This window comes from Lepisma saccharinum, chromosome 15 (assembly GCF_977018435.1).
Source record: "Lepisma saccharinum chromosome 15, izLepSacc3.1, whole genome shotgun sequence".
NCBI classification, from domain to species: Eukaryota; Metazoa; Arthropoda; class Insecta; order Zygentoma; family Lepismatidae; genus Lepisma; species Lepisma saccharinum.
This window is the reverse complement of record NC_139243.1, coordinates 24,509,856-24,526,339: the sequence shown is the minus strand read 5'-3', so window position 1 is coordinate 24,526,339 and position 16,484 is coordinate 24,509,856. Positions and strand designations below refer to the sequence as shown.

Genomic DNA, 16,484 nt, shown 5'->3' with positions numbered 1-16,484 from the left:
TTCTCGAAGAATGTCGAGATTCGTTACTTGCAGCAATTGCCTTGGGGGACGTTGCACTTTTCGGAGACTTCAACCTGTCTATTGAGTGGCAAGATCCTGGTCATGGAATCGCGAAGTGTGCAAATGACCTATGGTTCATCGAAACTTTCATTTCTGGTTTAAAGCTAAGGCAGCATAATTTATTCAACACCAGGAAGGACAGTAATCTAGATTATGTTGTGTCCACATTGAACAATGTAAACATTACGCCGCGTAAGAACCTCCTCAGTTCTGACCACGATAGTTTGGACGTGTCCATTTCCATCCCCCCACCTACTAAAAGAGGTCATCGCCCATCGATCCAGAAGAAGCGCCACCTATGGAACCGAGCACCGTGGGAGGAGATAAGACGTACCCTCGAATGTTTCCCCTGGGGGCTTTTGGAAGATGGGACAGTCGACGACGCAGGTGAGCTATTTACAGCTGCCATTCATGCAACGGTGAATGACCTTGTCCCTTCGGAAAGAATAGCATCTCGCCGATTTCCAAGTTGGTTCGACTCCGAAGTGCGCGCTGTACTGGCTAACAAGAATCGAGCCTGGCAAGTTTGGAAGGACTTCCCGAGTGAGCACACTTACAATACTTTCGCTGTTCTTCGAAGGCACTCAAAGTACCTACTCCGAAACAAATACAAAGAATACATAAACAGTATCAATGCAACAATCCAGGAAAATCCAAAGAACTTCTTCAGTCTAATAAACTCGAGAAGAAACAACAGCAGAATTCCTCTTGAAATTACACACAATAGTGAAAGTGCGAAAGGTGACCGAAGGGCTGAACTCTTAAATGCTTATTTCCACAGTAACTTCTGTCCGCCTGCCCCCCTTGCAACGTTGCCAAACGTAAGATCAGTCTGTTCTTCCTCTCTAACAAAGCTTGCCACTACAACCGATGAAGTAAAAAGTATATTGTCGTCTCTCCCAGCTCACCGTGCCCTAGCGCCGGACAATATTACCACCATGTTCCTGAAGAAAACTGGGGAATCCCTTTCTTATCCCCTCTGCATTCTTCTGAATAGATGTTTCTCGGAGGGCGTCTTTCCTCACGCTTGGAAGCAAGCTAACATCACTCCCATTCACAAAAATGGCAACAAAAACCTTGCTTCTTCCTATAGGCCAATCTCGTTACTCTCTCCTCTGTCCATTATTTGTGAAAAAATCATCAAAGACAGGCTATGTAAATTTGTTTCTCCGTACCTTAGCTCAAATCAACATGGTTTTCTTTCTGGTAGTTCCTGTCTTACGAACCTGTCCGTTTTTCTATCACATGCTATGAAATGTATTTCAAACAATTCACAACTGGACGTTATATATTTTGATCTAGCCAAAGCTTTCGATACTGTCAGTCATCGTCTTTTGATTCATAAATTATGCAATAGATTCAACATTCATGGTAACTTTCTTAACTTGCTCACAGATTACCTTAGCGATCGCCAACAACGTGTAGTCCTTCCAGGAACTCTATCTAACTTTCTTCCCGTCCTTTCTGGAGTACCACAGGGCAGTGTTCTAGGACCCCTCTTGTTCATATTATTCGTCGATGACCTTACCGACCATCTCACAGCCGCCTCTAGTAATCGCTAAGTACTAAAATTAAATAATGGAAATAAAATAAATAAAATTAAATAAAGAAAATAATTAAATAATAAAATAAATTAAATAATGAAAATATGCTTGTTTTTTAATCGAGGGTTATTTATTTTCACCGAAGGGAAAGTTCATACGACTTTGAATGACAGTACCAAAGATGATTCATGCTTACAATAATATGCATAAAATTTTACTAGGAGCTTTACATTTCGTCAACTGGATTTAACATCCTGTTTTGATATTCAATAAAGATTCAATTTTTAATCTACTTGACATTAATTTCCTTGCCACGGACTACAAATCTTGCTGACCTTAACTACACGTAAGCTAGATAATGAATACGTGCTGTTATATCACTATCCTTGTACCGTCTATTTTCCTATTCATGTAATAAAAATATAATAATAATTAATTTTGAATATTTTAATTAATACGGTTTTAATTCAATATAATTATAATTATTTAAATTTAAACATTATTATTATTATTATTTTGAGACACTTGGTTCCGACCCCTCCCCCCTACCCGAAATAGATTTCTAGATACGTGCCTGCAACCAAACTATTCAGTGAATTACAACCGCGGTAGCTCAGACGTTCGCTCCGAGCCGGTGCGCGCTGAGCATTTACGTGCACGCGAGCGAGTTCCTGTGAAGTCTACCTTACGTGTTCTGAATCATGTCTGTAGTCGCCTATTGCCATTTGACCCCAGTGAAAAGGTAAAAGCCTGGATCATGTACTCCAAGAAAGAAAGCGTGGTGCAAGGCAATTAGTTCACAAGATAACAGATGACGTCAGCAATGAATATCATACCTATTCTGAAATTCAAAATGTCATTTTGCTCCCTCAATCAAGAACCCGTCAAGTCAATTCCACAAGTGAGTCCTTTTTTAAAAAAAATGTCCCGAATATTATGTCTGAGGCTGAAAACATTACACTAGAAGCAGACTTTACTTTTGACGAGGCCGCAGTTATGCACGCAAAAACGAACTCTTTGCCCCAAATTCCTTCTTCCAGAAAATGTGGCCCATAATATGTACCTGTCTGACAGAATGGGTAAATAAAGTTTTCGTTATCTTCGCTTTGGAAACTCAAATAACGTTGGTGTCGGAGTTACAAAGTTCCTAATCCTTCACAAGTTCATTATTATCGCCCGATCTCACTGCTTTGTGCCGATTATAAAATATACGCAAGGTGTCTACTCCGAAGGTTGCTGCCACATGTAGACCAACGTGTGGGCAGCGGCAGTTTTGTTATGCAACAAATATAAACATTGCACACGTCCTTCAAACCTTACGTGATGTATTAATTAGTCTGAACACATTAATAATATATGTGATTACATCTATTATACATATCAATTTTTTCCGCCTGTTATTAAAGAACGACTTGTACAAACTTTGGTCCTCTCACATCTTGACTATTTCGATAGTGTATATGCTGATTGTAATGAAATGCTGGCAATGAGAATTCAAAACATTCAGAACTCATGCATAAGACATATATTTAACCTTAAGAAGTGTGACCACTTAACTCAATATTATAATATATTAGGCTGGATTAAAATGAAAGAAAGACGGAGGTACAGAAAACTAGTGTTGCTATATAAGTTACTTTATACAGGAAGTCCTTTATATCTCACAGACAGATTGCTTCCCTTAGGAAACCCAGAGTTATCACACACAAAATCCCAAAGTTCCAATCTTCTGACAATTAAAACTCACAAAACTGAATTTTTTAGTAACTCTTTTACTGTATCAGTGGTTAGGGACTGGAATGCACTTTAAAATGAAATGAGAAAATTAGTTTCCATATGTATCTTCAAAAGAAGATTAAGAGAAAGTTTCATGGAGTGATTTTTTTGTTTTTGTCAAGTAATTGATACATGTTTAATAAATATTTGTAGTGGCCTGTTATGTATATAAACCTATGTATGAGAGTGTGTACATGTATATATATATATATATATATATATATATATATATATATATGTGTTTTATGTATTTCTTTGAATTGCATATTTTTACCGCGGTTGGTTTGACATGAAAGGTATAGGGTAAGGACGGGGCAAACGGACACCGGGGCAAACGGACAGTCCCTAAGAAAAATACGAATAATTTGGCTTTGAAGTTTGCAACAGTGCATTGGTTGGCGTTGTGATTTGAAGCAGAACGTTGGCGAGAAGGTGTGTTGAACATCGGTTGAAATCTTGAATAAGAACGCCAATCCAGCCGTAAAACCTGACCAGGTAAGGATATTTGTACTAGCAAAAACCTAAACAGTAAAAATCTGTGTGCGGAACATAAGGATTGCTTGGATTATGATGGTCCCGCCAAAGTTGCGCTTTGTAGTGTCGATATGTCATTGCCTCCTCGACATACACAGCCTGTGTCAAGATGCTGCTGCCATCTGGTGGGCTTTTTCGAAAATCTAAAGCCCAAGGCTAAAGGCGGGGCGAACGGACAGGCTTGTGTTGGGGCAAACGGACATGCATAAAGTGCATATCATCTAAATACTATAAGGTATTATGTAATTCAGCAACTAATCTACATTTAACTCAAAGACGAAAGGGCATGTGTGAATTGTATGTAATGCATGTTTTACCCTTCAGATGTATGGCTTTCTAAAATAATGTGTCCTTGTTACAGGATAGTGCGACATCGTGAACGATCCACAGACCGCTGTTCCTGGACAGATGACAATATGCAGAGGGCTGTTAATGCAGTACAAGATGGCATGCCTCTAGCTACAGCCGAAAGAACATTGTCTGTTCCGCGGATCACTTTACATAGACGGGTGAGTAGCAACGTGCAAATTCCGAAATTTGGCCAGCACACTACGCTTTCAAATGCAGTGGAGGTACAACTGGTGGAGCACCTTCTGAAACTTGATTCTATAGGATATGGTCTGACCTATAAGGAACTCCGCAGTTTGGTATATCGGTATGCATTGACAAATGGTGTGCCACATTCCTTTAATGATCTACAAATGGCAGGGAAGGACTGGATAAAAGGATTTTTAGCTCGTCACAAGTAACTCAGCTTGCGTGTTGCAGAGGCTCTGTCATATGCTCGCGCTAAAGGATTATCTAAGGCAAGTGTTAACATCTTTTACAATAATTTATCAAAGTTGCTAGACGAACACAATATGTGGGACAAACCTGCCAACATATACAACTGTGACGTGACAGGCATGTAACTGATCTACAAACCAAAACGAGTCATATCAATGCGGGGCAAGAGAAGTCGTGAGCCAAACGAATTGTGAAAGGGAAGAAACAATCAGTGTTATGGCATGTGTATCTGCAACTGGCCACTATGTGCCTCCTTTTGTTATCATGAAGGGTTAAAGATATAACGAGAACTATGAAATTGGCATGCCTCCTGGGACGAAAATAGTTCTTTCGGATAGTGGCTACATGCAATGGGAATAGTTTGCTCATTTTATTAGTGTCAAACCCCTGCTCCTGTAGTGCTCATTCTTGATGGACACGGATCGCATTGTTCAGATCCCCAACTCTGAAGAAGGCATTAGCCAATGACATGTACCTTCTGTGTTTACCTCCACACAGCACACACAAACTTCAGCCGCTCGACGTTTCGTTCTTTGGGCCACTTAAAACATTTTACAACGACGCCTGTAGAGTTTACGTGCGAAGAAATCCGGGGAATGGTATCAATAAAGTGGCCTTTGGTGGCTTTTTTGCAGAGGCTTGGAATCGTGCGGCCACAGTGGGGAATGCAGTAAATGGGTTTCATGCGTGTGGGATTCATCCATTTAATCCACAACGCCTGCCTGAGCACGCATTTATTCCTGGAACTGTCCATGAAGTGAATGGTCAAGATCAGCGATCACCAGAACCTTTAGCGACAGACGATGCCTCATCCCAAGGAAGATGACAAGAACTCAACCCCTTGACATCCACTTCTGGGACCTCGAGCAGGAAACGAAAAACGGGGGAATCGCACTTATTAACGGACCCTTCTTTCATCGCTCGTCAAAAAGAGAAAAACTGACTGCAGCTAATCAAACAACAAGACTGGGAAAGCATGTTAAACGCACCGCAAAGATGTGTGCCGTGTATGCAACGTTGTGTACAAGCAGGGTCAACACTGGGTGCAGTGCTTAGTGTGTTCTGTCTGGTTCCACGTAAAGTGCGTTGCGAATGGAAATGACCCATACTTTGTGTGTTCTTCTTCTGAGAGACATGCCAGTCCATAAATGAGCTAGTGTCCATTTGCCCCTCTCACATGTCCGTTTGCCCCGCCATAGTGGGGCAAACGGACACTGCTACACACACTGATTCATTTAACAATTTGGAGGACAACGTTCATTATTTTGAATTATACATTGTACTATTTGTTAGCTCAATGTTCACACTTTCTATATCGACCATAATTGTAATTTTTCAATAAACAGTTTGATAGTTATTTTGCAATATATCCTTAGGGTGTCCGTTTGCCCCGTCCTTACCCTATGTGTGATCGTTATTTTCAATGTTTATATATGAATATGTTCTACATTATGAACTTTTGTATGTGGTTGAGTGTAAGAAAAGGTATGAGCCTTAATCTCCCCCACAAATAAATAAGACACAAATAAATAAAGAAATAAAAATTATCCACGAACTGATACAGACGGTCAAAATGCAATAATTGCTCTGGTTTTTCAACGTGCCTTCGACACGGTAAACAGAGATTTCTTGTATAATGTTTATGACAAACTTGGTTAATTTCGTTAATGCTTGTGTTAAAATCAATGGTCTCCTTACAAAAACTTTTCCAATTAAAATAGGTCATACGAGGCGACTCCCTGGCAATGTTAAACTTTTGCGTTGCGATAATTCTATTCTTAAAGGAACTGGAAATGAGACTTAACGGTGTGACCATTCACTCGGTCACTTTAAAACTACTGGCTTACGCAGACGATGTTACGGTGTTGACCTCGTAGCACATGACATGCAGGTTCTCGAAGCGGTCGAAGAGTTTGCATTAACGGCAGGATTACGGCTGAACATTGGTAAAAAACACTGCTTATATCTGAGTGACCCTTGTGATTCTATAACCTTTTAACAAGTTACGGTACTGAAAATCCTCGGTGTAACATTTACAAGAAATCTGGCAACAATGATTGAAAGCAATTATTCTGCCTGTATCCAGTCGATCAAGGCGCTCCTAACAAAAGCTACGTGACCTCAGTGTGAAATCACGTGCAACTTACGTAAACTTGTTTGCATGCTCAAAGTTGCGGTTCGTGGCCAAAATACTACCCATGAGGAAATGTGATGAGGTAAAGCTACGAAGTGCGAGAAACTGGTTTATTTGGTCTCAGCACATCCTTCGGGTGAGTCACTAGACACTGTGCCTACCTGTGCTGCAAGGTGGTCTGAACCTCACTCACTTCTAGTCTAAATGCAAGGCACTGCGAATTCAAACGGACATTGCAATGGTATTGAATCATCCATTTAGCTTAACAAGTACGATCATTACAGACATATTACATAATGTTGAACTTGCTCCACCTATCTGTATAAATACGTAATATTCCGTCTCACTACAATGCAAGACTCCATTCTAGAAATGTACTATATCTTGTTACACAAAAACGATCCTGAAGTACCCACTGTAAAGTCTATTTACCAACAACGATGTAAACATGTACTCCCTGCCTGCAAAATTGTAAAATGTTATCCTGATAACAACTGGAACGCAATATGGTCGACAGTGCATGCAAGGCATTTATCACCGCTCATACAATCAACTTGGTACATTGTTGTGCACGATATTGTTATGACGGAAACTAGACTCTGTAAAATAAAATTAAGTACTAGAAGAACCTACGTGTGGAATATTGAAACAAGAAAGAACCCTCAGTGTAAAAGGACAATAGAAACTTGGAAATATCTATGCATAATGTTAGGCAAAATATGTAGAACTCACCCACACAGTTTTACAGTGCATACTATTGTATTGCCAACTTTCTCCTACTATCCCGGAACAAAAATGCGCAGTGTACAGTGGCTGATGGGACACTATGTATGGTTTGTCTGTAAATGTACAAAATTGGACTTTCATGAACAGTTCAAAATAAAAATTCAACAGGAATTATATATTGTACCCCAAGACTTGCGAAAGTCATATATGCAAACTTCCATAATGTTATTTTTGAAATTTAAGTTTGTGCTGTAGTACTCAGGTAGTTGAATGTAAACTGATTTGTTGAATTAATAATAATAAAAAAGTTGGTAGAGGATCTGCCTACCATGAAGAAGACCCGGGTTCGAATCCCAGGGAAGGTGATCTGGAATTTCTCCAGTCATTTCCCTGTTTCTGCGCGACTCTGAGGTCCACCCATCCTCGTATAAACGGGTGCACTGGGCGGCTGGGAATGATGCTGATCACACCATCCCAATTATGGCCGAGATCAAGAATATGTGGAGCTCTACCTTTACATCACCCCATATGCCTTCATGGCATAAGTGCGCACGCACAGTGGTACCCTTACCAGCCAATTGTGTACAACCATTTCAGAATTATACTCAAACTGAACATTCACTACTTAACAATCATGAAAAACGGTGTTTGTATGCAAATATTTTACAAAATGTAATAATTGCATTACAACAACACCTGGAACGAATGTTTCCTCAACAGATATTGATGAACGAAATCCATGGTATAACATATGTAAAATTCTGTATCCTTTTTAAATTATTGTATATTTCACTATGCAGAATTTTGTTTTCTCTCTAAATCACTTTGTGTGATATATTGTATATTGTATATAAATGGATAATAAATTATGCAAAAACAAGAAAAAACGTGCTAGCGCTTTACCCTTTGGTGAGAGCGGTCTCGAGTTCGGTGGAAACTGAAAACTCTTTGGTATTTATCCAGCATTGTGCAGATATCGGTCTCGGAAGGCAGAAAACAACGGCGATGGGTCTCGATGCGCTGACCACGGCGTCACCAAAGGAATAACCGCTTGGCAGTTCTTGGCTTCCAGAGAGTTGTTGAGTAGAGTTGAGTTTCCGAGTTGTAGAGGAAGAATCACACACCGGAGGAGCGGAATAGGAAGTGAGAGATGGAGATAGAAAACACAGGAAGAAAATACAGATAAAAAGAGGAAGAAGAAAGGATAAAGAGGAATACTTACAGAGGAAGAGAGAGAGAGAGAGAGAGAGAAACATGTGTTGCCAGTTTTAAATTTGGGTGGGCAAAATATTTTAAAGTGATCTCTGTTACGGTAGTAATGGTAACTGAGAGTAAGTTTCTCAGTCTTCCTTTGATTTGATTTTGGTTATTTATCGTCGCTTTTCTGCATTTTTTGCTAATCGCGACGATGAGGATGGGTGATGATATGATTAAATTTCTGTGCATAAAGTGAACTTAAAAATAAACTCAAACAAAGAACTAGCCACAAATAAGATGTTGGTGCTAATCAAGCCCCCACTTCCGCCCTGGGAGTCGTCCGGCCCTTAAGCCGCTCCTACCCACTTTGTCTCACTACCAGTGATATGCTGCAGACTATGAGTCTATGTACAGTGGGATCCATGAGTATTACCGTGCAAATTGTCCATCACCATGTTCATGCGCTTTATTTGACCCAATAAGAGTTTCAAAAATTAAAAGAAATCTCAAATCAAAACAAGTTGTTGACAGCTTCTGCACCAGCATACATAAAATCCATCATTTAAAAACATATAGGATGTAACAGAAAAATTAATGAAAATAGTCGTGGACAATTTTCCGTGCAATACTAGTGGATCCCACTGTACGTATATGCATGTTATGAATTTATGATAGGATTTTTTACCTTCTGTAACTGGAGATTTATCTCTGTTGGAAATCAATAAGTAAATAAATAAACACTAGAAATGAATAGGTACAATGCTGTTTTGAAGAAAATGTGCCACTTTCAATCATTTTTATTTATACTTAGTTGAAAAACTCCTATTTATAACCAAAAAATCACTTACTTTTTCAAGCCTCAACGGTTGGTAAAATTTTACATAATGAACATGTGACAACCGTGAGAGACATAGGTTGTACATTTCTTCCGTGCAACTTGAGAAGCTTTTCTCATATTGTGTTCGATACTTGGTGAAAATAAGGTGCAAGGTAGACCTGACAATTCGTCAATAAAAGCATTAAGCTGTTTGTACAAGATCACGAACAACTCGTTGAATTGAACGCAATTGAAAGTCGTTGAACAGTGGTCCTATTGGAAATCTTGAATGGTTCGAAATTTCACATGTACAAGATCAAAGAAAAAATTGACAAGTTAACATTTTACCAAAACGTGGCAGTGTGTAGGCATGAACATTAATAAATAGGCTAGCGATAAGCCGTAACAAAGATAATAATTTTATTTCAAAAGCAAGAAGTAGGTCATATTAGAAACTGGAAAAAAGTGATGTTGATGTATTTTCTCAGTATTAATAGTCTAAATGTAATCCGAGACACCAGAAAAAATGTGAAAACAATAAAATAATTTTATAAAGATCTCACTTCCACACATCCTACAGACAGTTGTTTTTCTTTGTGTTTATCATAGAACAACCCAAATATCTGAATTTTATCAACAAGTTTTTCACAATACACTTTGAATTCGGGATCTTTAAGTTGCCACGAAATTTCTGCACAACTTCTTTAAAACCATTCCTGCCCTCTTTTTCAACTGTGTTCACCGTAGCTTCAAAATCGTAGTCCTCTATTAGTTTCCTAACATCTGGCCCATTAAATACACTTTCTTTTAATTTAGCTTCTGAAATTTCCGAAGATTTCCTTTCCATGTACTTAAAATATGAAGTGGAGGAAGCAGGACTTTACTAGGATCAACCAGACTTTATTGTATTACATTTTTAATCCCAGGTTTCAACGAAGCCCTAGGTGGCCACACTTTTTTTAATCCAATGATGAGCCCTATCCTGGCTATCCCATTCGCACAGGAAGCAAGGGTACTTCGTGCTTGGTGTAAGCTGTATGTTGTCAGGGTTGTTAAAGGTCCAGGAATTTTAAATAAATTCAATTCCGGTCCAGGAGAGAAAATCAGCAAGCGTAAATGGGTTCTGGACCGTAAACAACCTTTCTTTATCTGTAAAGTATTTTAATTCGGTCCAGGAACATTTTTCCGGATGAATTTAAATACGGTCCAGGAACCTTTTTTCAGGATTAATTAAAATACGTTTCAGGAAACTCTCTTCAATGAAACAATACGCAACTTGGACAGACTTTCTCTATTGGGTAGTCCTACAAATACAATATTGGTCTTGTTTTGAAGCTCTTTGCATCTGTTTTTAAAATTCATTATCGCTGTCAATTCACGTTGAGAAACCGATTTTATACAGATTTTTATACAACGAAATAAAGATGTACGTGGAACGTTGCAATACTGCACACAGCGATGTCCATTGAATCGTGCTAACTGCCGGCTGGCACTGCGGTGTTGCCACGTTCTGCGAACAACTTTACACCGATGAATAAAAAAGTGTATAAAATCGGTTTCTCAATGTGAATTAACAATGATAATGGATTTTAAAAACAGATTCAAAGAGGGTAAAAACAATACCAATATTGTATTCGTAGGACTACCCAATACTAAGAAAAAGTTGTTTCGCAAAATTGAGAACAGTTTTTTGACAAATTTTAAAAATCTGAAAATTAAGAATTGTGTTTAAAACCTTCCTGCCTGCACCGTGTTAAAAAGTGTCATCATCATCGGACAAGCGGCTTTTTAATTATAGAATTTCAAAGAGATCGATCGTTTGGAAAACTAAAAAAAAGGGCCCTTTTTTGTTTTCACGGCGATAAAAAATATAAGGCACACTCGGAAAAAAAATAATTGGTTAGAATAGCTTAACGCAGAATTGAATATGCGAAATTTAGGTGTAACTCGTTTTTATACAGATCTACTGGTTAATTTTTAATTGCAGCTCAAACTCGAGTATCTATAATTTTTCATCCGACGGTAGACCCCCTTCTTCGGAAAAGTATGGAATGGAATCTGCTTGTGACTTTCTAAACCCTGAGAAAGAGGTACCCGATGCCAATAGATTATTTTCATTTAGTTGAGGACCTAGGAGTCTGCGGATTCTTTTGAGACACGTGTCATTGGAACAGTTTAGTGGATATATATATGAGATAGGTTAAAATAAATCATGGACTGTTTGATGTTGCAGATAAATGACATCTTAATTTCTGATTGGAGTATTTAATTCTGTCAAATACACAGTATAAGATAATGTTGTGTAATAATTTTAATATTTTTAATTTCATTATTTTTGTCTATTACTACAAGTTTAACGTGTGCTTATAATCTTGGAGTAATGAAGCGGAGAAAATAATTTTACACTAAATAGAAATCCATAGAATCTATTAGGTTTCTACATGTTGTATCTTTGGCCTAGATTAATAAAATAAGGTATTAGAAATTTTCAAATTCAGTATTGTTATCTATTCGTATGGAATTTTGAAAAATAAAGATTATTTTGCACAAAATATTTTACTAAATTCAAGCACAAAATAATTATAGTAACATAACTGACATGTTTGATATACAATTCAACACTAAAGCTGCCCTCTGTGACCTGTAAAAGTATTAACCTCTGTGAGCTGTATGCATATGATTTTATTTATTACATATTAAATGCTTGAAATAACAATAACGATTAGATGACATCTTAATGCAAATCCGAAGTTTTGGTTAAGGAATATTATATTCAGCATTTGTGCCATTTCGCTTCCCTCCACGTGGCAGTACATGTGTCTGTGACGATCCTGTGGTAAATTACTTCTCACTTGATTGCATAGTTAGGGCCTCCCGATGGCGCAGTGGTAGCGTCGTTGCCTTGTAATCAAGTGGTCCCGGGTTCGATGCCCGGTGGAGGCACATAGTGGTTCGGATCCCACTTTAAACTATAGGTCCAGTCCCAATTACCTTACTGTGCATAAAGTGGCAAAACAGCAAATCAATTTATTACATGGTTAGTAGGCGATATACAGATTGTGTAAATTCTGACCTCATAATGCCTTGCATTTCATTAAATCAGGCTTGAGAAACTCGTGTCCAATTCTGGAGGCCAGCGAACGTGTATTCGCGATTAAAATTACCACCTGAGCGCTAGAATCGCTTCCAATATGGCCGCTGCATGTCCACCAAGCTTTCTGAAAACTCGGAAAATATGCGAACTACAGGTTGTTGTTGTTGTAGCTTTTATATTGGCTCACATCGCCTATCCTTTGGGGTTTCTAGCCATCGATACTGCTTTATGTGATCCTACTTCTGCTTGTGCCAACTACAGGAATCCCCGTAACTATAACTAGCGACACTAGCGCCACGGTTTCAGATGAGTTGGTGGATCTAAGTTGAGTTAGTAGTAGACAGTAGTAAAGTGTAGTCATGGCTGTTATGGAAGAAACGTTGAATTTAGGCGATATTTTAAAATATTGCGAGTACGATGTGATACCAAGAACTATTACGAAGTTGAAACTATGCTCAGAGCGAAGAATTTAGCTAAAATTAGCAAATATAACACAGAAAACGCAGACGAAACTAATATTTACGCACTGGTCTTTCAACGCAGTTTTGCATCATCTGCACCTCATGTTGTAACTGTGTCCCTCGGAGACAATTTGAAAATAAAGCAATTCAACTGGGACAGGGAAAAATGCAAACATATCGTTGCAGTTCTTACTCCAAATAGGCAGTCTGGTTTAATAACAATAACATTCACAATTTCATGACCAGCCTACTGAAGGAGGACATCACACCTTACGGAATCAAACAGCAATATTAACATGCCTCTTATCTTATTCTGGTTACATTATAAACGTTATTTCATTCTAAAACTGTTTTCATCTTCGCACAGTCGGCCTGCATTTGTTCCAAATTTGATGCATAATACATTGATATCCGGATGCATTGGGTAGACGCTCCATGACTTTTCAAAAAATATGTTGGTGTTTTTTTTAAAGACAATTTAAAACTTTACTTTCATGATAACATCATCTTCTTTCGAAAAATGAAGTGAGTAGTCTCGTACATTATTCGTAATATTCTTGCCACATTTCAGTATCAACCCCTTGCCAGCCACCAGTCGATCCATTTGGTTTTCCCTGATTTATTTACAAATTTAAATGTGTTGATTCCTCGGGGTGGAAACACACGAAAACTCTAGGTACACTTGTTCTGACCCATAAAACGATTTAGAGCCAAACATTGAGCAGTATAAGTTACTGTCTTGCACCTTCCCTATGCTTTGAACGACTTCAACACAGAATAGTGTCCTACATAGAGTAGTCTCAACAAATCTCACCAGATGGCATAACGGATAATTTGAATCGCGAGTGCAGCACCTCAAGGTCAGCAAGCAGTAGAGCAGGGTTGGGGAAGTCACTTTCGTTGAGAAGTAAAAATTCTGCGGTGGGGGGGGGGAGGAGGAAGGGGTGATCTACTTTTCACGGAACCATCTCCTGTTGCCACCGCCATTGTTACAATGCAACGCTCTATTGTTGCTCACGAATCGAACGACGAGAGATTGCACGCTGCACGAACGCGACCGACGAAGCCTCCTGCCTCAATCCTTTCCGTCCCTCATACAAAGCCACAGTACCGCTGCTCGCTCTGCAATCCACACGTGCATACGAAAGCGCTCTTCCATAAAGCGGCTTGCCCAGGCCAGCATTAAGTGAAAATGCAGTGCAGATTCGTACATGAGTGCAGAGCACGGGGTAAAAAGTAAAGTGCTCCCCTGTGCATTTCACCACACCATGATTCGATGTGTATTTCCCACGATATGTGACCGTTCCGAGACTTTACATATACATATATATACACACACATATACAGAACTTAGCCTCGGTAGCTCAGTCCTTAGGGAGTCTGACTACCATGCGAGAAACCCGGGTTCGATCTTCGGCGGGGAGAACTGGGAATTTTTCCACCTGTTCAAGGCGCACACCCAGCGTCGTATAAAGTGGGTACCTGGAGGAAACTCTAGGGGGTAAAGGCGGCCAGGGGCATGGTGCTGATCACATCAGCCCCACCTATGCCGTGATCAAGAAAGTGTGGGGCCCTAACCCCACACCCACAATTCGCCTTCATAGCGTGATACATAGTACAGGGAAGCATTTTACCTTTTTTTTACATATATATACACACACACACATATATATATATATAATGGCATGTGGTCATCCTGGTCCTCCCTCTCCCTGCAACCAGTTATGCTGACTAAGCCGTTACCACGACTTTGGATAAGAATAGTACAAATCCCCCCCCAAAAAACATTATGAAATTCCGAATCTTGGAGATTTTTGTTTTAGCCTGTCCTCTTATTTTGTAAATCTCATCCTTACACTAAATTTCTGTTTCTTTCTCTACTCACCATTGGCGTCCTTCGCCTCAAGTCCTTCTGCTTCTATAACCACAACGTTGAGCACTACGATAGGGGGCTGCAGAGAACAACAGAGAAAAGAAGGTTATTGCACATAGTTCCAAAGATCATTCCAGCAATACATAGGCCCTACATTTAAACACACACACAAAACCTTCTGTACATTTATTCGCATTTGAATTTGTATACGTTCCTCACAATATGTATAGTCGACGCGTTAGCTTCGTTAACGACCGGCTTGCTTTGGAGTCCACGTAGCGCGCCCACCAGCTGCAACAATCACATTCAACGCACAGTGTTGCCACACATCTACTCTTCGCCACCTTGTCCCTCCCCCGCACTAGGAACAGCGTATCCGCATTCATGTGACTGAGTCTCCACGTGGAGTAGACGAGCAGAATGTCAGCTGCGCCCAATGGCTGAAGGTTGAATGTGATTGGACGAAAACAACTCACCCGCTGTTTAACCCCACTCACGTTCGTTCCTTCAGTTCCTGGACGTTAACGAAGCAAACGCGCGGACTTTAAGCACAATAGGGAGGTAAAACTGTAATCTACAACCAGTGGCGGCGATTGCGTTCCAAAAGTAAGGGGCGAGGTGAAAAAAGTGGGTGTGGGTGTGCATGGGCGTCCGGAAGGGGGGCAAGGGGGGGCCGTGCCCTCCCCCTGGAAAATGAAAGTCAACCAAAAATTATGTATTTCACACATAAAATTTCATTTTAGCCACAATAATATATGTTAATTATTGCATGAACAAAATAAATTCAAATTTAAGCAATGTGTTTTAAGGGAACAACACTATTTTTGGAGAAAATGTGTCTTGTTTGCCCCCTAGAAAAAAATACCTTCCTTGCCCCTCCCTGGAAAAAATCCTGCGGACGTCCATGTGGGTGTGGCAAGGACAGTTTACTTTCCCGTGGGTCCTCTGCTAACTCCCGTGGGTCCTCGCACTCCCAAATCGCCGCCACTGTCTACAACAGCTGCACTGTTCTTTCAAGTTACAAAAAAAACAGGATGCTAAATAAAATTCAGTTCGTTAATATTAGTACAGAATAAAGTAAAAATGCGTTAAATCGAAAAAGTTGAGTGCAAAATGTGGGAACTAAGAGGCTTTTTTTTTTTTTTTTTCATATTTTATAATTTAATCCAAATAATAAATGTTTCCAGTTTTCAAAATTCCGAAGGAAAAAAATTGGTGTGAGAGTTTACATAACATAAATTATATGATTAAATTTCCCCCGATGTTTTGGAGCTTTTTCTTGGACAAGGTGTGGAAAAATTTTCACATGTGTAAATGCACGCATTTCAGTACGCTAACCGTATGAAATATAATAATAATAATAATAATGAAAAACATTTACTTTGGATATTCACCCATTTAATGGATCTAATAGAAATCTCTTAAAGGATATAATAATAATAACAATAAACTAATCAATAAATTACTATTATCTTTATTTTA

At 39.2% G+C, this 16,484-nt stretch overlaps 1 protein-coding gene across 3 annotated transcripts in view; it reads right to left on the bottom strand.

The window, feature by feature from the left end:
* unc-13-4A (BAI1 associated protein 3) overlaps window positions 1-16,484 on the bottom strand; it is a 747,588-nt gene that overhangs the window by 317,514 nt on the left and 413,590 nt on the right. For all 3 annotated transcript variants that reach the window (XM_083136749.1, XM_083136752.1, XM_083136751.1), the window contains exon 5: window positions 15,015-15,081. In XM_083136749.1, coding sequence (XP_082992875.1) covers window positions 15,015-15,081 — 67 coding nt within the window. The remainder of the gene's footprint in view (window positions 1-15,014; window positions 15,082-16,484) is intronic.